At 38.3% G+C, this 24303-nt stretch overlaps 1 protein-coding gene across 1 annotated transcript; it reads left to right on the top strand.

Moving 5' to 3' along the window:
* The first annotated feature begins 12353 nt into the window (after positions 1-12353).
* LOC148210837 (uncharacterized) lies at positions 12354-13485 on the top strand. The gene is made up of 2 exons (XM_088125212.1): positions 12354-12850; positions 12945-13485. Exons 1-2 carry the CDS (start codon positions 12354-12356, stop codon positions 13483-13485), a joined length of 1038 nt encoding a protein of 345 aa, XP_087981338.1.
* Positions 13486-24303: the final 10818 nt, after the last annotated feature.

Here is a 24303-nt window from a genome sequence, read left to right as displayed (position 1 = left end):
CCACTATCAATCACCAAGCTACACGGATTTCCTTCAATTAAGCATCTTGTGTGAAACAAGTTTTCCCTTTGATCTTCAACTTTCTCTTCCTTGATTTGTACACTAAGTACCCTTCTTGTTATCAAGGATATGAAGTTACCTTCTTCAATATACTCTTCATCACGTTCTTCAAATTCTTCATCATGTTCCTCACAATCATCATCCGAGTCAACTACACCATTTCTTATCACCATAACTCTTTTATTGACACAATCTTTACTCATGTGTCCAAACCCTTTGCACTTCCAACATTGAATAGAACTAGTCTTTTCCCTTACCTCCTTTGGAGCTTCATTCTTTTTAGTATTGGAACTTTCTCCCTCCATTCTTTTGGCAGCTACGAACTTTCCTTTTGGTTGCAATGATTCATTCCTATTCACAAAACCAGCCTTGTTCCAAGCATTAGAATTGGAATATGTATTAGCTTTAGATGTGTACCTTTTTGAATACTCCTTTTCTTCCTTCAATTGATCTTCAATTTTGACAGCATAATGGTACATATCTTCTAGGTAAGGCGGTGGATTTCTATCAACAGCATGAACAATTTCCCGATTCAAACCTCCAAGGAATCTAGACATGGTGTCTTCCTCTTCTTCTCGGATTTGGGTTTTTAGCATTAAGGTCTCCATCTCTTGATAATACTCAGCAACACTTTTCGTTCCCTGCCTCAAAGCTTGCAGTTTAGTTTTCAAATCTCTTTCATAGTGTTTTGGAACGTACCTCCTTCTCATGGTTTCTTTGAGTTCTTCCCAAGTGTCTAATGGATCCTCCTCCTTCCTTCTTCTTTCTAATTTGAGATTTTGATACCATTCACCGGCATGATTGGTGAATTCAACAATGGCGAGTCTCATCTTCGTATTCTCACTATATGTATAGCAATCAAACACATGTTCTATCTTCCTTTCCCATTGCAAGTAAGCATCGGGGTCCGCCGTTCCACTAAAGGGTGGAATTTTGAGTTTAACTCCGCCATCCCTATTTTCATTTAATCTTTCCAATCTTCTAGGTTGCATGACGTTGGCAAAGTTATTTCGTCCTCTTCCTCTCCCATTTCTTCTTCCTCCAACTTGTCTTTCTTGTTCAGCAAGGTCAAACACATCATCTTCTTGTAAGGCTCGTTCTTCTCTTTGTTGTTGCGCTCTCCTTTCTTGTCTATCTTCCATCATCATTTCCATCATTCCTTGAATTGCTTGAAGAATCACCATGTTAGGATCTTGCGGTACTTGTGGTACTCCATCCTGTGCCATTTTGTTAGAAACAATAATAATGATAATAAGGACCTTACCACTCTTCTCACCAAGATTTCACTCAAGGACACTCGTGTTTATCATTCAAGGGTAGGCTTTTGGTACTAGGTCAAAGATGTAAGGGTTGGCTTAAATTTTGGTGCAATCTTGCTTAAAGCTTGATATAACTAATTCAATGATCAACTCTCACAAACTAAGACTACAGAAACTCAATCTTAGGATAAACAACTTGATAATTTAAACAAAACACAACATAATGAAAAGAACCTTTCGTGTGCCTCGGATCTTCGAATGCTTTTTTTTTCTACAGTTTTCTTTCTTTTTGCTACTGTTTTTGTTTCTTTTTGCTACTGTTTTTTCTTTCTTTTGCTTCTGTTTTTTTTTCCTTTTTTTTTTCTTTTGCTTCTAATTTTTTTTTTCTTTGCTAATGATCCGAGAGCAAAATACAAGAATTTCAAGACAAGTTATGTCTTGTTACACTTTGTAAGAACTACTTTCGAAAAGAAAAAATGACAGAATATAAAATTAGACAAGGTAAAGATATTTCACCTCTAGAGCCGGCCAAAGGATGTCGACCAATGCTCTGATACCAAATTGATGTGAACCAAGGAAGCACCATTGTCATGCCTCAAGGACCCATAACGAGATCAAGAGCCAAGAAGCTACAACAAGCTTTACTTTCTCATGTTCAATACTTGGTGAGCTCGGCTAGGGATGATCAAGAGAGAGATGGAACTTTTCAAGTCAATATCTTCCAAGTAGAGCTTAAGGGAGGCGTTGCATTAAATGAACTCTAAGTTCATTAAAAGGAGCTGAAGTTGAAGTGGAGTTTAACTCAAGTTGCATTCAATAAAGCCAAGTTCAATTCAAGGAACTCAAGTTGCATTAAATGAACTTAAGTGCATCTCAAGCTTCATTTATTGCAAGTTATCCATCAATTAATGGAACTACACTTCAAACTACTTCAAGTGAAGCTTCATTTATAATTGGGAGGTTACAAAGACTTTGAAGGGTGACCAAGACTTCAATTCTCGGATTTAAACATCTTTTTATTATATTTTCAGTTTTAAACATTTCATTTATGTGTTTTAAGTTACATTTTAGCTAGTGGATGTTATGGCCATCATGTAATTGGGAGTTACAACCTTTCAAATGCCTTTAGGTTACTTTTAGGGTTGTTTTGGAGGCTATAAATAGCCTAGCTTGTTTCCTTTTAAAGACAGATTTTGATGATTGAATGAATTTGCTATTTTACTTCAAAAAGCCTAGAGCTTGTTTTTCTTTGCAATTCTTGAGTGTTAGATTTGCATGCTAGAATCATTCAAGCAGTCTTGATCAAGCTATTTGTGGAGTGGTTCGAATCTTGAGTTTAGAAACAAGTTTTCTCTACTCTTGATATTGATCATCAAGGTAAATCCGTTCTAACTTCTTTCTTGGGTTGACATCATCTCGATTCGGGGGTTTTAGCATTTGTGATCTAGGGGTTTGCATAACCATAAGGGTTTTTAGATCCAATTGGCTATTGTTTTCTTATCACAAATGATAAGCACCAAGGTTGCTCGTGTTTACAAAGCTAGAGGTCCTTCTAGGATCCTTGCAAACATTCACAAAAACGACTAACTTACCGAATGATTCCAACCAAGAGTAAGGTTAGAAGATGAATCACTCTTAGATCGGACTTAGAATCTACGATAGACACTCCTAGATCCTAAGACGACTCACTCCAGAATTAGCTTGATCGAGACTAATCCAATGAATCGGTTTAACATCAAACCTAAAGCAAGATTTGAAAGAAGCAACACCAAAAGTGTTAAGGAACAAAAGTTCTTGAATTTCAATATGTTTTTTCTAATCTCCCAAAACAAGGTGATTACAAGCCTTTAAATAGGCCAAAGGGTCGTTCAACATGAGGAACACCAAAAGTCTTTCAAATCCTATTTAATGCAAATTGTAGAAAATAAGACATGGAAATTAAAACATGATTGCACATCAAACTAGACAACTAAATGTGAATCCAAAAACGTAAAATTGCTTTAAATTTTCTTGGAAATCACATGTAGGAGGCGCTTTACGTTTGGATGAGATTTGACAAGCTTTGACATCACAAACTCCCAAGAGGTGCAATCTGCAAAGGCACCTGTTCACCAATCTGCACACTTTTTTTGTCCTCCGTGCCATCTCTCAAAATAGACAACTTTTCCCGTGCCATCTTTGCTTCATTCTCTTCTTGACTCATTAAATTAACATTGTAAAGAATTTTTGCCTAAGAAATCTTTGTCTCCTCGTGTGCATTAGCTAGCCTTTGAAGATGTATTATGAAAACCTCTTGAATCTTCTTTGCTTTGCTTCTTGTAATTGGTCCCCCGGGTACAGTCAATGGATCCGTGGTTGGATTTGCATCAAATAGTCCCAAAAATTTAAAAACCCATGAGATAACCCTTCGACATTCGCTACATTTCGCCCGAAATCTAAACGATTCTTCACCTTCTTCAACCTCCCACCGCTTCAAACTCTAATTTTACAGAGCAATAAACAAAACCTCAAACCCTATCAGCCCTCAAATCGAAATTTACAAAATCAAACTAAATTCTATCTACAATATTGGAAATCAACGATAATGGAAAACACCAACTACACAGAGTTATGAAATCCACTTACCAACACGAGTTCACAGTGAATAGGAAAAGGTTTCGTCTTTCAAGCAAGGTTCGGGCAAGCTTTCTTACAGGGAAGAAAAAAAGAAAACGAAGAGGAAAAGAAAGAGAAAGAGGAGGAAAGGGGGGATGCGAATGGTTTGGAGGCAAGGGTACTAATGTAATTTCATTTTTTAAGTTTATTTACAATAAATAAATGGGTCATCAGAAACATTTTTGAAGGGTTAGGTTGTTTGAGAAAAAAGCCTCTGAGGGCGTCAAATAAGTCTCCATAGAAGGTCTAGAAAAGGGAAATTAGTTCAAGCTTAAATCAATAAAGAAATAAAGGCTTGCAATCAAAGTTGAATTCATTTTTAATAACTTTGAGGAAATAAACAAAAGTTAAGATCACAAGGAAGACATTGAACTGAATTAAACTTTATCCTTGCTCTTTCGAGTTTATGAGGGTAGATAAACTCATTCAAATTCTACAATGAGTGTTTGTTAACAAGAGTTCCTTTTTAAAGAGTAATTGAATAATACTTGGAAGAGGAAATGAAATAATAGGAAAAAATATTACTTTCATTGATGAAATAAAGTGTTGTAAAAGAAAGCTTTAATAAAGAAAGTTGTAAATGAAATAATTGAAATTAGAACAAGGTTTGAACAAAGCGCTTAAATGAAAGCTGTAAAGAGCTGAATAGAGAGAGAAAAATTAGAGCAACTAAACTAAGCTACTCTCTCGAAAGAGATAATGAATGGCTTCAATTCATGGTGTACTTGTAGAGATATATCTTGGAGTTATTGGCAGGTTGAAAACTTCAAAGGATTCCTTCTATTTTGAGTCCACTTTAACTTGTCCATTTTGAACAAAATAACCCCCTTGAATACTGAATCAACTAGTGGTTGTAGAATAAATGGTCAAAATACACTTAAAGCTTGTGTTTCACTTAAAACACCTTGGAGGTTGACAGAGGCGACGAATGCCTTCCCTTGTTTCCTAATGAATTAACATGAATGTACCCCTTTATACACTTGAAAAAAAGGGCAAAAGTCATCCTCGGCTGTTTAGGTGACAAGTGGCTCCAAAGGAATTCGTCAAAACCTTTAAAAACTCACGTTTCATTAAAATTCATTCTTGGGTTCAGTAGGGGTTCCTAGTGCCTGTCTGTGTTTCTGCACAAAAGATGCAATTTGTTATATCTTTTACTCTAATTGCTGTTAAAAGCTTATATATAAATGTTAACACTATGATTGGATGATAATACAAGAATTGGACTCAAAACTAAACCTCTAAAGCCCTTTTTCTTCATACTCAACAAGACTAGACTGAAAATGAATTAACCATTTCTTACCCTCGAGATCAAGGGTAATCAGTAGACTTAGGCTAAGCTAAAGGATACAAGGTCCAAGTTGCTATAGGCCGTAATTAAAATAGGTGAGCTTCAAGTCAGCTTGGAGACTTCTAGTGAGGTGGTGAAGAGCGGCAAGAAAATGCTTCGAATGACCCAGAAGCAAATCAAGAAGTCTGACGACGAGCTTACGCAACTAAGGCTTGAAGTTACCCACCTTAAAAGACTGAGGCAAAAATGGTCGAGAATCTGAATAAGCGAGGAGTTCTTGGATTGGCCTTCAAAAAGCTTCCCTCTTACATAGAATTCAGCAAGAGCTTGGAAAACGATCGCGTCAAATTCGCTCTACCCCAACTTAAGAAGCATCACAAGGGTCGTAACCTGACCAGCATGAAGTGCTCCAATATCAAGGGCTGACGATGTTAGAGGAATGAACCAAAGCTTGTAATGAGGTCTATATGCCTCGGTCAAGCTATATTTGTATGAGGTGTTCTTTTTTTTATGAATGACATTATGTTCTTTAAATGTCACGCATGTGTTGTGCTGCTCTTTTTTGCTTAAACTTCTAACTTTCATTAGGCCGAAGCTTTAACAAGAATATCTTTAACATTGTTTGTATAAACCATCAAACTCAAACAAACTAGTTTTAGTTAATTAGGTCGTATTTTTTTCTTTTTAAGCTCACTCCTTTTGACGCTTAACTCTAAGGATTTAAGCATCCCTAACGCTTAGTTAAGGTCACACTACGGGAGTTATTGTTGTTTTATAGCAACTTATGTGGTTAATGCATGTAAATAAATGGTTATAACTCGCACAATCAAACTATAGGAGGATGGCCCCCCATTTGAACGAAGTTTGTTCATAGATTAGCTCGTATGAAGTACTCGTTTAAATTTGTGCTTTTATGATATTTTACTTCTAATTAGGTTCATAGTTCCTTGGAAAAGGGTAGTGTGTTCATTGGTAGTAGATCCTTAGGTGCTTTGAATTCAATGGGTGCAGGAGCAGCTTTCCACTTAGATCGGTAAGGAAATAAGTGTTAGGTCGCAATATCGTTTAAATCTGGTAGGGTCCTTCCCGAGACGTATTGTAAAATCTTCTGTACGACGAATCTCTAGGTCGGAAACTATGAGGTTTGACCCTCAAGTTGTAGTATGAAGATACGCTGTTTTGATACGCGATGTTAGAGTTGACTTTTTATTGTAGAAAGTTGTGTTGGTAGGCCTGTTTGACCACGAGTTTGAACTCTTTCCATCATTATTTGCCAAAAAGAATTACATATTCGTACAGTAGAACATGCATAGAACATTTCTAAATAAATTGCAATATATGGTACTTTAGGAAAAAAATGAGAAAAACATAGTCAAAGTTCGAAGAAAATAACAGTTTCCTGTTTTTGTAGGAATTACGCCTGGCGCAATTTTGAAGTCCAATTTTGCCGAAATGTGCATTTTGATTAATTAAGGGCAAGGAAGACATTTCCTATGTGTTTGAATTAAGCTACAACCGTGAGTCCAAGTCAAATGGAAGTGGTTAGGTGAATCTCAACTCATTTCCACCTAAAATGGTGGGAAGTTCAACAACTTCAAGGGCCTATATAAGAAAGTCATTCCTCCAGTAGCAAATCATTTATTCCAAGCTCGTTTTTAGCTTCATTTCGTTTCTTTTTTGTTGTAGAACTCGTTCTTATGCTTTAGATTTAAGCTTTAGTTTTTATTTCCTTGTATTTTCATATTATATTGCAATTAATTCAAGTTCTACCTTTTGTTCTTCATTTATTATGTTCTTCTTAAGTTCCTTAGCGAGTTTACACTCCCCTCACGCTCGAAAAAAAAGGGTCAAGCTAGAACTCCTTGTACGACTCATTTATTGGTTTTAATTCAATTGAAAGTACTTCCTTTATGTTTTCGTACATTTTCTTTCTTTTAATAATGTTCTAAATTAGTTATGAACCTCTTTGTGGAATGCCTTAGTCAAGTGGGAACTTGATTAATACACTAAAGCCCAGAATTGCACCTGGTACTTTTTTTGGTTTGTTTCTAAAAACTTCTCTTTACGTCTTTTTTTCATTTGGCAAGTGGGAACTTGATTAATACACTAAAGCCCAACCCCTGAGAATGGTGAATTAGGAAAAATAATAGGAAACCAATATGAGATGTGACTTAGACATAAGCGCATAAACCATGGTCCTATACATATGCCCTCGGACCCATAGTGCAAATGAGTTGATAAATGTTCTCTAGGATTGTAATCACACATAGACATATGATTCTAGGTTACCCTAGCCTCTACTAGAACTCAGTTTCCCAAGAAAAGCTAGAACTGCGTCTTGCACATTTTTCCAACATCGTGTATTTCCTATGTTTTGCATCAAGACTAAGGTAGGAAGCAAAGATGTTGAGTTTCATTAAATTGCTTGATAGTTAAAACCCCAAACAACAACATTTCATCACTATTTTCTTCATAAAACACAATTGCATATTTGAACCATTCACTTCATTTAATTATTTTGAAAAGCAACAAGTCCCTGAGGATTTAATCTTGGATTACTCCCAAGTATTACTTGTGACTGTGTGCGCTTGCACGAGTCTTTAATCTTTTGAAAGGTAGAGAAAGTCCCAACACTCGACGAGATCTGACTCGGAAGCTTCCTCTTTTTCCATTAGCAAGTCGAGGTTTAAAAGAAGAGCTTCATCATTTGTCCTGACCTTGAACTCTTCAACCTGAGGTGTAGGCAGACAGACCCCCATGGGTACAATTGCTTCTTATTCGAAGGCTAGAACGAAAGGTGTCTTGTTAATCAAACCACGAGTGGTTGTTCGGTAAGACCACAACACTTTCGGGAGTTCTTCTACCCATCTACCGTTGTAATCCTCAAGTTTTTACTTCAATCCGTGTTTAATGATCGTGCTAATGACTTTAACTTAACCATTAGCTTCTGGATGTGGTGGGGATGAGCTAAAATGCATGATGCCATGCTTGGAGCCAAATTCGTCGAACTCAACATTGTCGATCTATTTCCCATTATCAATGATGATGGAATGAGGTATGCCAAAGTGGCAAACAATGTTAGCGCACATGAAAATTGTGATCTTTGCATCGGTAATGGCAGCTACTAGCTTGGCCTCCAGTCAGTTAGTAAAATAATTGACCGCTATTATGACGAGCTTGGTTTGTCCTTTCCCAATAGGTAGTGGAAAAATTAGGTCAATCCCTATTGAAGGGCTGGAGATTGATAGATGAGCTAAGGCAGTTGATGGAGGGACATGGTAGACTTTTGACATCAATCACATTTCCTCTCAAAGTTTTTGGTGTTTTTGCCCATGGTAGGCTAGTAGTACCCTTGCCTGATTATCTTAGTATCCATATATCGACCCCCATAATAATTGTTGTACATACCCTCTTAAACTTAGTTTGGTCAGCATTGAAGCAGCTCAGCAAGAGGCAAGATAACCTACATTTGTAGAGCTTACCATCCAGTAGGAAGTATTTTGCAGCCTTGCATTTAGTCTATCTCAACTTAGCTTGGTCTCGAGGAAATTCCTTTAGAAGAAAAGCCTTGATTAGATCCATTCAGAATGGGGTGTGGGTTTCAGCGTCCATGATATCAAGCTCGACCATGGAGTGAGAGTGGGGCAACTCCATCGAAACCGACCTTACTAGGTCTGTTTCGTAGGTAGTTGCAAGTTATGTTAAGGGATCTGCATTGGAATTCTTAGATCGTGGGACCCGATGGACGATGTACTCCTTGAATTGGGATAAGAGCACTCTAACTTTGTGCATATATCTTATGTTGTCTTTATATTCCAAAGTGACTTGTTTACTACGAGTTGTGAACCACAAAACACATATATAAGTAGGACACTCCAAGCCCTCGCGCCATGTGGAGGTTGGCAATGAGGGCTTCATACTCTGCTTCATTATTTGAAGCTCAAAAGTTGAACCTTAATGCATACTCACAGCGCATTTTGTTTGGAGCTAGGAGTAGTATGCCTACCCCCAACCTTTTTCATTGCAGGAGCCATCTATGAACATGGTCCATTAGTCATGAGCTTCTTCCTCCAAGCTGGTAGGAAGGGTTTCACTGCATAAGCCTTCCTGAGATTTTAGACTTTCAAACACTTGTCTAAGTGGAAAGTTGATAAAAAAATGTCACTTGGTGAGCTTGGAAGTAAGGGGGAAGACAGCGAACTGAAGTGAAAAGAGCTACTGCCAACTTTTCAATGCTGAATTGCTTGTCTTTCCATCTGTCATTGCTTTGCTTATGTAATAAATCAAGTTCTAATGACCTTGATCTTCTTTAATCAGTGTCGAGCTGATAGCACTTTCCATGATAGCTAAGTATAAAACTATTTTGTCGCCAGGTAGTGGTTTTGAAGCAATGGCGTCGAGCTCAAGTAACTTTTAAGCTCGTCAAAATTCACTTGCCATTCGGGTATCCCTTTGAACTAGTCATTATTTCTTAGCACTTTTGTGAAGGGGAACATTAATCAATTGAATGGAATATAAAGCGATTAAGTGCTTTTGCTTAAGGTTGTGTGAAATTTGTATGTCCAAAACAGCTCAAGTCTTCTCGATGTTAGCTTCAATTTCATGTTGCTTGACAACGAACACATAGAATTTGACCAAAGATACGATGAACGCTGATATGAACCAAAGTGTCTTAGTCCTCAAGATTTAAAGGAAGTTGTTGGAGAATCCTATGTCCAAGATGACAACAAAGTGGAGTTGCATTAAATGCACTCTAGTGTCATTTATGGCAACCTCAAGTAGCATTGAATGAAGTCAAGAATAAGTCCAACTTGATTTATTACAAACTCAAGTTGCATTAATTGAGGTCTAAGCTAAACTCAAGATGCATTAAATGAACAAGACTTCAAAGTAGTTCAAAATCAAGTTCATTCACTCTTGGAGGGTTACAACTTCTTGGTTTTATGGTGGAGTTTCATTCTCGGATTTAAAGCATGTTTAATTGTATTTTCAGTTTTAAACATTTCATTTATGTGTTTTAAGTTACATTTGAGTTAGTGGTGGTTATGGTATTGATGTAGTAGGGAGTTACAACCTTTACAATTCTTTTAGGTTACTTGAAGAGTTGTTTTGGAGGCTATAAATAGCCTAGCTTGTTCCTTTGGAAAAACAGATTTGAGATTTGAGTTTTAAGATAATAAAATTTAAGCTTATTGAGCCACGAGCTTTTCCTTTGCATTTCTTGTGTTTTAGAATTGCATGCTAGAGTCATTCAAGTAGCCTTGATCAAGCTATCTTGTAGAGTGATTCGAATCTTGAGTTTAGAAACAAGTTTTCTCTACTCTTGATATTGATCATCAAGGTAAATCCGTTCTAACTTCTTCCTTGGGTTGACATCATCTCGATTTGGGGGTTTTAGCATTTGTGATCTAGGGGTTTGCATAACCATAAGGGTTCTTAGATCCAATTGGCTATTGTTTTCTTATCAAACGCACACATAGTTGGATTAAGTTTCATTCGATATTTCTTTAAGACTTCAAACACTTCAATAAGGTCGACAAGTGGGAGCTTGATTGCCTGCTTTTAATGAGCATGCTTCCACGTATACCTGATAACGCTCTAAAGAGAGTGTTTTTGTGGTCTAATATGGGTAAATTAGTGCGTAAATGCGATGGTCCTAGTATATTTAACATATTAAGAGAGGAATTGGGTGAGGAGTTATTCATGTTGTATCGAAATCCTCAGTGTACCTAAGAACGGTGAGCTTGAGCTAATTTTCTGCTATTTTGGAACATTTCTTATGATTTGAGGATGCGAAGTCAAAGCAGTGTTGAAGAATGCTTTTGGAATGCTGGAGCTTGGTCAAAGTCATTATGCTGGAGCCCACTTGATGCTTCAGCAACCAGCGACTATGCAGTAACTTCTCTGCTCCAAATCTTTAACTGCATCCGTATAGTTCCCAGGTGCTACCCTAAAAATCAATACCCGATATAAAGGGAAATGACAACCCAGCCACAAAAAGGAACAAGAAGGTGGAATCTGTAAGGACGTGTTTGTCATTTGTTAAAAAAACAAAAAACAAAGAAACAAAGAACTTTGGAATAAGGGCATTTTGGTCTTTTGGCAAAAAAGAAAAAAAGAAAAGAAATTTGGGATTTTTGAGGTGACACGTGTGTGTGGTGTTGGTTTAGTATGTGTGCGTGACGTGTTTAAAAACAAAGAAAAAAGTAAGAAAAGGAAAGGAAAGAAAATAAAAGAAGAAAGAAAGGAAAAAGAAAGGAAAAGAACAGAGAGAGAAACCGAAGGAGAAGAGGAGAAAAAACAGGGGGAGGATTTCGAGTAGAAGAGAAGGTTGAAAGGAAATCAAAGGGGTGAACGAGATTTAGCTTGATTCTGAGATTTTGGTTTAAACTTGCTTAGTAATTATGTTTGAGATTATGGAAGTTATGAAAAGAAACCTAGAAATAATGGAAATTGAAATTTAGTTATGGATTTTTCTTTAATATCTTATATGTTCAAGAATCTGGTTAGAAGAGTTGTTGATAATAAATTTGTGGCTTTAATAATCAATTTTACAAGAAAGATAAGTTTTATTTATAAGTTATATGGTAGAAATTTGAGGGACAACTTGTTTGGGCCGTTGAAGGTGAAAGATGGAAAAGGAAGGTTTAGGTAAAGAGAGGGAAGAAGTTAGAGGATCAAAAAAATGCAAGGAAAAGGGAAGAAGAAAGGGTAGAGAAAGAGAGAAAGAAAAGGGAAAAAAAAAAAGAAAAACAGAGAATGGTAGTAGGTTGAAGAAGAAGGGGATGAGGTTTGTTGTTGTTGTAGAGAGAGAGAAATTGTGATTAAAAGATAGATAAAAATGTGTGAAGTTGAAAGGAAAGATGAAATTGAATAGGATTTTTTGTGCCCCACTTGTAAGATCATATGAGATAGAAAAAGATGGGTTTTTAATGAAGAAAGAGAATCGGTCGTATGTTTGGAAATAAGAATACGTTGAATTTTCTCCTCTGTTCTCCATTTCTCTTAATGGTTCGCCTGAGGGTTATTTTCCTGGTCGTTGTGGGCTCCGTCAAGGGGATCCTCTTTCCCTTTATCTTTTTGTTATGGCCATGGAAGTGTTGTCGCGTATGCTTAATCGCCCTCCGGCGGGGTTTCGATATCATCCGAAGTGTGATCGGATTTGTTTGACTCACCTGTGTTTTGCTGATGACTTAGTGATTTTTTTGCATGGGGATGTTGGTTCTCTTTCCTTTTTTCGGGATTCTTTGGTGGAGTTTGAGGCGTTGTCGGGTCTTGTTGCTAATACTCGTAAGAGCTCTTTTTTTGGGGCCGATCTTCCTCTTGAGGAGGTGCAGGGGTTGGCTTCTTTTTTGGGGTTTTCGGTGGCAACTCTCCCGGTGCGGTATCTTGGCGTTCCGCTCCTTTCTCGTCGGTTGTCTTTTCGAGATTGTAAGCCTTTGTTGGAGAAGATTAGTGTCGTATTCGGAGTTGGTCGGCTCGTGTGCTTTCTTTTGCCGGTTGTTTGCAGCTCATTCGCTTGGTGCTTCAGAGTTTTCAGGTTTACTGGGCCAGTGTTTTTGTTCTTCCGGCCCGGGTGGTGCATGAGGTGGAGCGTCTTCTTCGCTCGTTTTTGTGGAAGGGTTGTGAGGGTGGGTCCCCTGGGAGAAGGTGGCTTGGTCTGAGGTCTGTCTTCCTGTTAGGGAGGGGGGGCTGGGTGTTCGCCACTTGGCCTCGTGGAATTGTGTTGTTATTACGAAGCTGCTCTGGCTTCTTCTCACGCGTGCTGGATCGTTGTGGGTCGCTTGGGTGGAGGCTTATGCTTTACGGGGTTTTTGTATTTGGACTGTCTGGCCTTCGCCTCGGTTTTCCTGGTGTTGGCGGGATATTCTGGGTGTCCGGGATTCACTCCATCCTCTGGTGCGTACTGTTCTTGGGGATGGTCGGCTTTGTTTTGTGTGGCACGATCCCTGGTTGCCGGGGGGTCCGATTCACCCGAAGTGTGGGGATAGGATCATCTATGATGCTACTAGCTCTTCTATGGCTAAGGTTGCTGACTTTTTGCTCCCTCACGGTTCCTGGCGGTGGCCTCGTGTTTCGATGGATCTTATTGAGCTTCTCCCGAAGGTGATGTCGATACGAGCCGTGGTTGGTCAGGAGGATCGCCTTGTTTGGACTCCTCGATGTTTGGCCTTTTTTCGGTCTCTAGTGCTTAGGGGATTCTTCGTCCTCGTCGTCCCCTAGTTCCTTATTTTTCCTTGTTATGGTTTGGTGGGAATATCCCTAAACATTCGTTTATTTCTTGGTTGGCAATTCGTGATCGCCTATCTACGCGTGATCGTCTTCGCTAGTGGAATGCGTTGGTGCCTGCTACTTGTGTTTTTTGTGCTGGTTTGAAGTCTAGGGATCATCTGTTTTTTTATTGCCCTTATAGTAGAGCGGTTTGGGCTGGTATGATTTCGTGGGCAGGTTCGTCTCATCAGTTTTCATATTGGTCTACAGAGCTTTCTTGGATTTGTCATGTTAGTGCTGGGTCGTCTGTTCGGTGGCATGTATGGCGGTTAGCTTGGACTTCGACCGTCTCTCTCCTTTGGAGAGAGCAGAACCTTCGTATTCATGGTGGTTAGGGTCGCTCGTCGTCTGTGCTCCTTAGGGTCATTAAAGCTGAGGTGTATTTTCGTTGCACTACTTGGTCAGGGAGTTGTTGTCGGAGCTTTGAGCTCATGCTTGTCTCTGCTTGGGACTTATTTTCGTGATTTCTATTGTTCTCTTTCCCTTTTTTTGTTTTGTTGCCTTGATCTCGGGCTGTGAGATCCTCCTTATGCTTTTCTTGTTTTATATATTTTATTTACCTTTGCAAAAAAAAATATGTTGAATTTAGATTTGGAATTAAGTGAATTAAATTGGTTTTGGATCGATATCTCAGGTCGGGCAGAAATTGGAGCAGAGGACAACCGAGTTTAAAGGATTTGTGAGTGATTACTTTATTAAACGTTTCCTATTATATTGTATTGCAGAATTTCTGAGAAATTATATATATTATGCATGTTTTAGCGTTTCTGCTGAAAATGAAATAAAATGTCTTTGTTTGAGAATTTAGAAATGTTTACGAGAATTTATAAATGTTTACGATTTTAGAGAAATGTTTGAAATGTTATTTGGAAAGAGATTTAGGAAAATGATTTTAGAATTTCATGAAGTGTATTTAGAAAGAAAGATTTTAGAAATGATTTAAGAAAACTAGAAAAGTTATTAGAAATAAGAAGAAACTAATTTTAGAATAGTTTATGAGAATGAGAATTTTATGCTGAAAGAAAATTTCAAACCACCATGTTATTGTATCAAGGTGATTACCCATATCCTATAAGAATGTGTTTCTATAGTATACCTAGAAATAGAAGGTCTTTGGGACCATTTGACTCCGCGCGTTGAGAGAATTATTCTGTTGTGTGTATTGAGAATACTCTATGCTAGTAGACCATAATAGAATATGGATACTTGTGTGGTGTTCAGTTTTACCTATCTGTTTTATGTTTGAAAGAAGAATGTTTTATATGTTTTATAATGTGTTTTAGAGCAAGTTGAGAAGTTGGCGTAACTAGGTCGCAGGGGAGCAGGAGAATGCCAGGGCGATTAGGGCCAAATCCGGATTCCAAATCCTGGTCCAAATCTTGGACTTGGGAGCGTTGTCTTTTGAGTTTGCCATGAAAGAAATTGTTGTTACAAGTTTGATCTTGAGAAAGTTTACTGAGTTTTTAGTTGCTAAAGTTTTGTGAAATTTAAATGAGAATGTTGCTACTTCAGTTTTATGAAGTTTGTATAAAGAACTGAAATTTCAATCGTTTATGTAAGAAGTTTTACGAGAATATTTTCTCACTTAGCTTTCTAGCTTACTATTTATCATTTGTTCCCCCCCCCCCCCCCCAGGTTGTACCTGAGTTTCTGACTTTCTGAGTTTCAAGGAGATAGTAGTTCAGTGTCTACCATACAGAATAGTTCAAGAGTTGCATGATATTCTAAATTTTCGTTGGTCTGTAAGAAATTTTATCTGCACCTTTTGATAGAAAGAAATGTTTAGAATGGATGTAAGAATGGTTGTTCTGTTGAGATTATTGATTTATTGTGCATCCATTAAAAGCTTGTTAGTTAAAGTTCAAGTCAAACTTAAGAAAGAAAGTTGACCGTGGACTCGTAGCTAGTTGAGGTCTGTGGTCGGCGAGACTCGTTCTAGGACTAGTAGGTGTTTTGGTGTGGGTCGTGTCAGAATCATTCTTGGAAAAATAATACAAAACCTTATTCACCCATTTTGAGGAAGAAGTTGACGAGGGGGAGCTGGACCTTTCATCATCATCACTAAGTCGAGGGTTTTGCGCCACCACTGAAGCTTGTCTACCTAATGGGTCATCTCTCTCTTTTACCCATCATTTTCTTTCTTTATTTCATGAACTAAACCTCACTTCGAGTCTCTTGTTGTAGCTCTTGAACAGTAATGTTTTATCTTCTTACATTTCTAATTTAATAGATATGATTTAATATTTCCATTTTACTGAATGTGTTTGGCCATCATTTTTAGTTTGTTAGCTCCCTTATGACTTGTGATTTTTTTTTTTAAATTATGAATGATAAACTCTATTTGTGTTAGATCTCTATTTGAAGGAGTAGGCTGGTGAGTACTCAAAGATGAGGCTCACCCTATCGTGCTTTAAGCTTGTTAGTTCTACAACTGAGCATTTTTGGGTATCTCGAAAGAGAGCCATGATTGTTTGACATTCAATTTGTAAGCTTTGCTAGAGCATTAGTTGGGAGTGAACGAGAGTATCTATAGTGATTCCCCCCGATCTTAGTCGTTTCTCTTTTTCCTTAGTGTGTCTCTATGTATTTGCATGCTCCAACATGTGATTTTATAATATTCATGTCCCTTTTGCCTTTTTACAATTTTAGTATTTCTATCTGTCAAAAAATTCACATCACATTATTTGTTTTTGTTTTAAATTCTTTTGATATTCTATTTTGCTATCTAGAAGTTCAATCCTACCTTGTGGATTCGACCTTGTTTTATGCTACAACTGAACATTATAGTTGTTATGGGTAGTTTCTGATTAGGACACGTGTTCGCTCCTCCACGAGCGTGGGCCCGTTGAGAACCGATTCTCAGTGAGGACGTCGTCGAGCAGAAGGCGTGTCCACTCACGACAGGACAAACACCATAAACGATTACACCTCGTACATATCCACAGCTGGCGACGTGTGCTGTCGGCACGATGGGCGCATCCAACGCCATTGGCGGCATGCTCAGAGGATGCAGGCAGCGCGGTTACTCTGCACTGTCGGGGATGTGATAAGCGCCAAGGTTGCTCGGGTTTACAAAGCTAGAGGTCCTTCTAGGATCCTTGCAAACATTCACAAAAACGACTAACTTACCGAATGATTCCAACCAAGAGTAAGGTTAGAAGATGAATCACTCTTAGATCGGACTTAGAATCTACGATGGTCACTCCTAGATCCTAAGACGACTCACTCCAGAATTAGCTTGATCGAGACTAATCCAATGAATCGGTTTAACATCAAACCTAAAGCAAGATTTGAAAGAAGCAACACCAAAAGTGTTAAGGAACAAAAGTTCTTGAATTTCAATATGTTTTAATCTTCAGTTCTCCATAACAAGAGCATTACAAGCCTTTAAATAGGCCAAATGGTCGTTCAACATAAGAACACCAAAAGTTTTTCAAAATACTACTTAATGCAAATTGTAGAAAATAAGACATGCAAATTAAAACTTGATTGCACATCATTCTAGACACTTAAATGCGGATCAGAAAACGTAGTCATGCTTCAAATGGTCTTATCTATGTGCTGTAGGAGGCGCTTCACATTTGAATATGGTTTCACAACTTTTGACTTCACAAACTCCAAAGAGGTGCAATCTGCAAAGGCACCTGTTCACGAATCTGCACACTTTTTTTGTCCTCCGTGCCATCTCTCAAAATAGACAACTTTTCCCGTGCCATCTTTGCTCCATTCTCTTCTTGACTCATTGAAGTAACATTATGAATAAATTTGGGCTCAAAACTCTTTGTTGGTTCTTGTGCATTAACAAGCTTTTGAAGGTGCAATGTGAAAGCCTCTTGAATCTTCCTTGCCTTTCTTGTAATAATTGCTCCTTTGATATATGTAATTGGTCACAAATGGATTCGTATCATCCCCCCTTTCTTTAAAAGGATTTGTCCTCAAATCAAGGTTTTCATTTCCTTCATCAAAACGAATCAAGTTAGTCCAATGATAAGCCTTAACAACTTGTTCCTTACCTTGTGAGTTGTATATTGGAGCTTGAAGATTTATGAGTTTCTTCGTTGGACATGTCACTTCTTTCTTCTTGAAAATTTCTATGGCCCTTTCTTGTTTGCGTTCTTTGAGTTAATAGCACTTTTTGACTTCCTTGAAGTGCAATCTTGAAGTCTTCATGTAATATCATCCTTCTTAGTCTTCTTATGTTTGGACTTTGACAAATTCTTCGTTCCTTCCAAAAGTGCTTCCAAACCCAATCACTTGGTTTGTTGAAATTGTGCTCGGATTTATTTTTCCTCCACTTGGTACTTTGCATTTGCATTCTCCAACATAACATTCTGCTTTCTCGACCATGGAATTCTTTATACAAATTCTTGGATAAGTAGTTTTCCACAATGCCTTTCACCTTAGGTTTCTTATGTCCATGGTTACCTACACAATAAGGAAGCAAGTTAGTATCTTTAAAATCAAGATATATTTTATACTTACCTTGTAAGACAATCTCAAGATCATGAGAAGATGATAGGATAACTCTTCTTGGCTCCTTTATAGCTTCCTTTGTTTCTTGTATTCGATCATGCTTGAATTGAAAAGTTGGAACTTCCTGCAAAAATCTTAGAAAAGTAGAAAGACTAGGATAAAATATGTGAGCTTCATAGTAAGGGTCCTTATGCAACAATGCTATAAGATTTGACTTATATTGACAAATGGATTGGATCTTGCTATTTTCCTCTTCTTTCTCCTTTGAATTCCTTTCTCTTAACTCTTCTCTTTCTCTCTTTTCTTTGAACTCACTTTTATCAAAATCAGAATCTTTGCGATCTTGTTCAATAAATTCATCAACATGTGCTTTAGAATCTTCCTCAAATTTTGCATCATATTTCTCACAAGCATCATTTGAATCAACAACACCATTTCTTATCACCATGACTTCTTTATTGACACATTCTTTGCTCATGTGTCCAAACCCTTTGCACTTCCAACATGTAAGAGAATTAGTCTTCTCCCTTACCTCCTTCGGAACTTCATTGTTTTTGGCATTGGAGCTCTCGGCCTTCACTCTTTTGACAGCACCAAACTTCCCTTTTGGTTGCATGAATTCATTCCATTTGGAATGCTCCTCTTCTTTCCTCAATTGATGTTCAATTTTGATAGCATGGTGATACATATCTTCCAAGTAAGGTGGTGGATTTCTATCAATATGATGAACAATTTCCAGATTCAAACCTCCAAGGAATCTAGAAATGGTTTCTTCCTCTTCTTCTCGAATGTGTGCTTTTTCCATTAAAATCACCATCTCTTGATAATACTCATCAACACTTTTTGTTCCCTGCCTCAAAGCTTGCAGTTTAGTTTTCAAATCATTTTTATAATGTTTGGGAGCATACCTCATTCTCATGGCTTCTTTGAGTTTTTCCCAAGTTTCTATTTGATCCTCATCTTTCCTTCTTTTCTCGGATTTGAGATGTTGATACCATTCATTAGCATGATTAATGAATTCGGCAATGACAAGTCTCATCTTCTTATTTTCACTATATGTAGAGCAATGAAATACACGTTCTATCTTCCTTTCCCATCGCAAGTAAGCATCGGGGTCCGCCGTTCCACTAAATGGTGGAATTTTGAGTTTAGCTCCACCATCTCTCTTTTCATTTACTCTTTCCCATCTCCTCGGTTGCATAATGTTGGCAAAGTTATTCCTTCCTCTACTCCCAACTTGTTCTTTTTGTACATCGAAGTCAAACATACCTTCATCTTCCTGTAAGACTCGTTCTTCTCTTCGTTGTTGCACCCTTCTTTCCTGCCTATCTTCCCTCATCATTTCCATCATTCCTTGAATTGCTTGAAGAATCACCATGTTAGGATCTTGCGGTACTTGTGGTACTCCATCCTGTGCCATTTTGTTAGAAACAATAATAATGATAATAAGGACCTTACCACTCTTCTCACCAAGATTTCACTCAAGGACACTCGTGTTCATCACTCAAGGGTAGGCTTTTGGTACTAGGTCAAAGATGTAAGGGTTGGCTTAAATTTTGGTGCAATCTTGCTTAAAGCTTGATATAACTAATTCAATGATCAACTCTCACAAACTAAGACTACAGAAACTCAATCTTAGGATAAACAACTTGATAATTTAAACAAAACACAACATAATGAAAAGAACCTTTCGTGTGCCTCGGATCTTCGAATGCTTTTTTTTTTCTACGGTTTTCTTTCTTTTTGCTACTGTTTTTGTTTCTTTTTGCTACTGTTTTTTCTTTCTTTTGCTTCTGTTTTTTTTTCCTTTTTTTTTTCTTTTGCTTCTAATTTTTTTTTTCTTTGCTAATGATCCGAGAGCAAAATACAAGAATTTCAAGACAAGTTATGTCTTGTTACACTTTGTAAGAAACTACTTTCGAAAAAGGAAAATAACAGAAAAATAAAATTAAATAAAGTAAAGATATTTCACCTCTAGAACCGGCCAAAGGATGTCGACCAACGCTCTGATACCAAATGATAAGCGCCAAGGTTGCTCGGGTTTACAAAGCTAGAGGTCCTTCTAGGATCCTTGCAAACATTCACAAAAACGACTAACTTACCGAATGATTCCAACCAAGAGTAAGGTTAGAAGATGAATCACTCTTAGATCGGACTTATAATCTACGATGGTCACTCCTAGATCCTAAGACGACTCACTCCAGAATTAGCTTGATCGAGACTAATCCAATGAATCGGTTTAACATCAAACCTAAAGCAAGATTTGAAAGAAGCAACACCAAAAGTGTTAAGGAACAAAAGTTCTTGAATTTCAATATGTTTTAATCTTCAGTTCTCCATAACAAGAGCATTACAAGCCTTTAAATAGGCCAAATGGTCGTTCAACATAAGAACACCAAAAGTTTTTCAAAATACTACTTAATGCAAATTGTAGAAAATAAGACATGCAAATTAAAACTTGATTGCACATCATTCTAGACACTTAAATGCGGATCAGAAAACGTAGTCATGCTTCAAATGGTCTTATCTATGTGCTGTAGGAGGCGCTTCACATTTGAATATGGTTTCACAACTTTTGACTTCACAAACTCCAAAGAGGTGCAATCTGCAAAGGCACCTGTTCACGAATCTGCACACTTTTTTTGTCCTCCGTGCCATCTCTCAAAATAGACAACTTTTCCCGTGCCATCTTTGCTCCATTCTCTTCTTGACTCATTGAAGTAACATTATGAATAAATTTGGGCTCAAAACTCTTTGTTGGTTCTTGTGCATTAACAAGCTTTTGAAGGTGCAATGTGAAAGCCTCTTGAATCTTCCTTGCCTTTCTTGTAATAATTGCTCCTTTGATATATGTAATTGGTCACAAATGGATTCGTATCAGGATGTGCTGCTCTCTGTCCAACCGTACAGCGCACGACGTCTCTGCCATTTCCAACCTTCGTCCTTCTCGGTCGGCCCTCTTAGGCTATAAAAGGAAGGACGATCCTCCACACCAAGTAAGTAAAAAACCTGTCATTGAACTCTCTGGTGTCTTATTCCTATCTTTACTCTGATAACTCACTTGGGAGTTGGAGTATATTAGGCGTGACACCACACCGATGTCGAGGGTTTTTGGTTTCAGGTCCGGTGGATTCATCTCTGAACTACTCGTCCAGAGACCACGTGGCCCTTAACAAAAATTCGCCGTCAACAGTTGCCACTGTCTATGGGAACGACGTTTTCAAGAACCCCGTCGACGTGACAATGCCATAGATAAGCCTAGCCCAACTCCCCCAGCTCATCAGAAGGCGAAAGGGATACGGGACACTGTCAGCCCACTCCATCCGATGGGACACTTGGGCAACAGAAAGGTGGGGCATCCCAACCGGAAAGCTTTGGGTTCCGTAGCGAAATGAGAGCGGCCCATGCCCAAATGACCGCCCAGGTGGGACAGCTCATCGATATAATCCTTAGCGATCGAACCCGACATACCTTTCCCCTCCCGAATGGGAGCGCGACCGAAGGAGGAATCACTGAAGGGGACCCTTGGGCCCCGATGTAGGGGATGGCCGGAGATGGCGACCCCTCAGCATCCTTAGGGATTCCAAAGTATTGAGAGACCTCCGGGATAAGCTTACCAGAAGCCGATTCCGACATGGTCTGACAGTCCCTCACTTGGATTCGGAGACAAGTACTGAAACGTCAAGTAGGCCAAGCGAGTCCCGAACCGGACTTGTCTGAGAAGATCTAGATTGGGTCAAAGAAGAGATCTTTAATCGAGTAAAAACGAACGCGAAACTGGGGGCGTCGGCCACACCTCATAATACGAACCCTCCAAGATCGCCCAAGAACCCTTCATAGCAAGCATGTTAGCAGTAGATCTGCCGAAGGTGTTCAAGGGCCCCCGGTTAGACAAGTATGACGGATCGACAGACCCCGTGGACCACGCCACATCGTAACATGATGCCGTAGGCGAGGTACAATAACGCCGAACAATGCAGGGGTTTCTCCGGAACGCTCATTGGACCCACTCGGTAATGGTTCCAGGATCTGCCTCCGTACTCGGTTGGGAGCTACCAGGACCTAGCGAGCAAGTTCATAGACCAGTTCCATTACTCCTGTACCAACAAGCGAATGGAAGCTCATCTCTCCTCAATCAAGTAGAAGCTAGGCGAGAACCTAAAACCGCATATCGCATGCTTCTCGAATGAGAGGCTCCGAGTACCCAATTGAGCAATGCTGATGAGATTACTCTCACCTATGCAAATCAAGGGAGAATCCTGAAAAAATAAGAGTTCATAGACGGCTTAGGATTTAGATCAAGTTATCTAGGTCATCGATAAACGAAATTAATCAGTGTTATCCTTAAACGATGTTAATACATAACAGTGATTATGATATGAACCAAGGAGCTACCGTTGTTATGCCTCATTGACCGATTACAAGATCGAGAGCTAGGAAACTTCAACAAGCTTTGCTACTTCGTGTCCAAGCGTTCTTGATCAATTTGGTGCAAGTTATGCATTTTTAAGTGTTTTTATGGCAAGTTAAAGTCCACTTGGTCAAGGTCAAAGTCAACTCCATCAAGACAAGTCAAAGTCAACTCATTCAATTCAAAAACCAAGTCAAACACTCACATCCCTCATTATGGACGGAATTGCAATTATTTTGGTTGGCTTTCCATGTTCTTAACCTTTTCATTTGCTTGTCTTTTCATTTCTCGTAAGTTATGTCTTTTCATTTACAAGTCTTTTCATTTCTTGTAAGTTACAAGTCTTTTCATTTGCTCAAGACTTTTCATATGGCTTGCTAGGATGGCTATATATAGCCTTGAGATGTCTTGTTGTAACACAATTTGAAGTTTAATGAAAAGTGAGTTTTCTCATTAGCTTGGTTGAGAGCTTTATCTCCCATTTCTTGTCCAATTTCTTGTGTCTTTAGAATTTGCATGTTAGGATCATTCAAGCGGTGTTGATCATACCTCTTGTGGAGTGATTCGAATCACGAGTTTAGAAACAAGTTTTCTCTACTCTTGATATTGATCATCAAGGTAATCCGTTCTAAAACTTTTCCTTGGGTTGATTCCATACTTGTTTTCGGGGTTTTTGGGATTGAGTTCTATGGGTCTTGTTCGTTAGCAAGGTTCTTAGATCCAACTCTCAAGGGTTTCTTAACAGATTATTTCAAGGTTAGTCTTACACAATCTCATTGTGTAGAACACCCCCGCTCACATGTTCCTACATAAACTAATCAGGATGATAAGCGCCAATGTTGCTTAGGTTTACAAAGCTAGTGGTCCTTCTAGGATCCTTGCAAACATTCACAAAAACGACTAACTTACCGAATCATTCCAACCAAGAGTAAGGTTAGAAAATGAATCACTCTTAGATCTGACTTAGAATCTACGATGGTCACTCCTAGATCCTAAGACGACTCACTCCAGAATTAGCTTGATCGAGACTAATCCAATGAATCGGTTTAACATCAAACCTAAAGCAAGATTTGAAAGAAGCAAAACCAAAAGTGTTAAGGAACAAAAGTTCTTGAATTTCAATATGTTTAATCTTAAGTTCTCCATAACAAGAGCATTACAAGCCTTTAAATAGGCCAAATGGTCGTTCAACATAAGAACACCAAAAGTTTTTCAAAATACTACTTAATGCAAATTGTAGAAAATAAGACATGCAAATTAAAACTTGATTGCACATCATTCTAGACACTTAAATTCGGATCAGAAAACGTAGTCACGCTTCAAATGGTCTTATCTATGTGCTGTAGGAGACGCTTCACATTTGGATGACATTTGACAAGCTTTGACTTCACAAACTCCCAAGGGGTGCAATCTGAATTTGACAAGCTTTGGCATTTTGCTTCTCAATCCTCTCCTTGACCTCCTTGTGTAGCTTATGAACGTATTCAACCTTAGCATTAGCATCAAAATTCACAAATTCAGTAGGTGGCATAGGTAGCAAATCAAGAGGTGTTATAGGATTAAAGTCATAAACAATTTCAAAAGGAGTGCACTTAGTAGTACTATGGACAGCCCTATTGTAAGCAAATTCAACAAATGGCAAACAATCCTCCCAAGATTTGATATTTTTATCAATAACAGCCCTAAGCATAGTAATCAATGTCCTATTTACTACCTCAAATTAACCACCGTTTGAGGGTGACATGTAGTAGAATAGACTAGCTTAGTACCTAACTTTCCCCATAAGACACGCCAAAAATGACTCAAGAATTTTACATCCCGATCACTAACAATGCTGTAAGGAATGCCATGCAATCGAACAATCTCTCTAAAGAACAAATCTGCAA

Source organism: Momordica charantia (genome assembly GCF_013281855.1).
Source record: "Momordica charantia cultivar OHB3-1 chromosome 6 unlocalized genomic scaffold, Mcharantia_2.0 BLBB01000006.1, whole genome shotgun sequence".
NCBI lineage: Eukaryota > Viridiplantae > Streptophyta > Magnoliopsida > Cucurbitales > Cucurbitaceae > Momordica > Momordica charantia.
Note: the sequence above shows the minus strand (reverse complement) of the source record. Positions and strands in the feature narration are given on the sequence as shown.

What these genes read in the sequence shown, in the direction of transcription:
- LOC148210837 (XM_088125212.1), top strand. Translation starts at nt 12,354, where the DNA reads ATGGAAGTGTTGTCGCGTATGCTTAATCGCCCTCCGGCGGGGTTTCGA. An exon ending in CGGCCCGGGTGGTGCATGAG is followed by an intron (nt 12,851 to 12,944) that starts GTGGAGCGTCTT and finishes TCTTCCTGTTAG; the next exon opens with GGAGGGGGGGCTGGGTGTTC.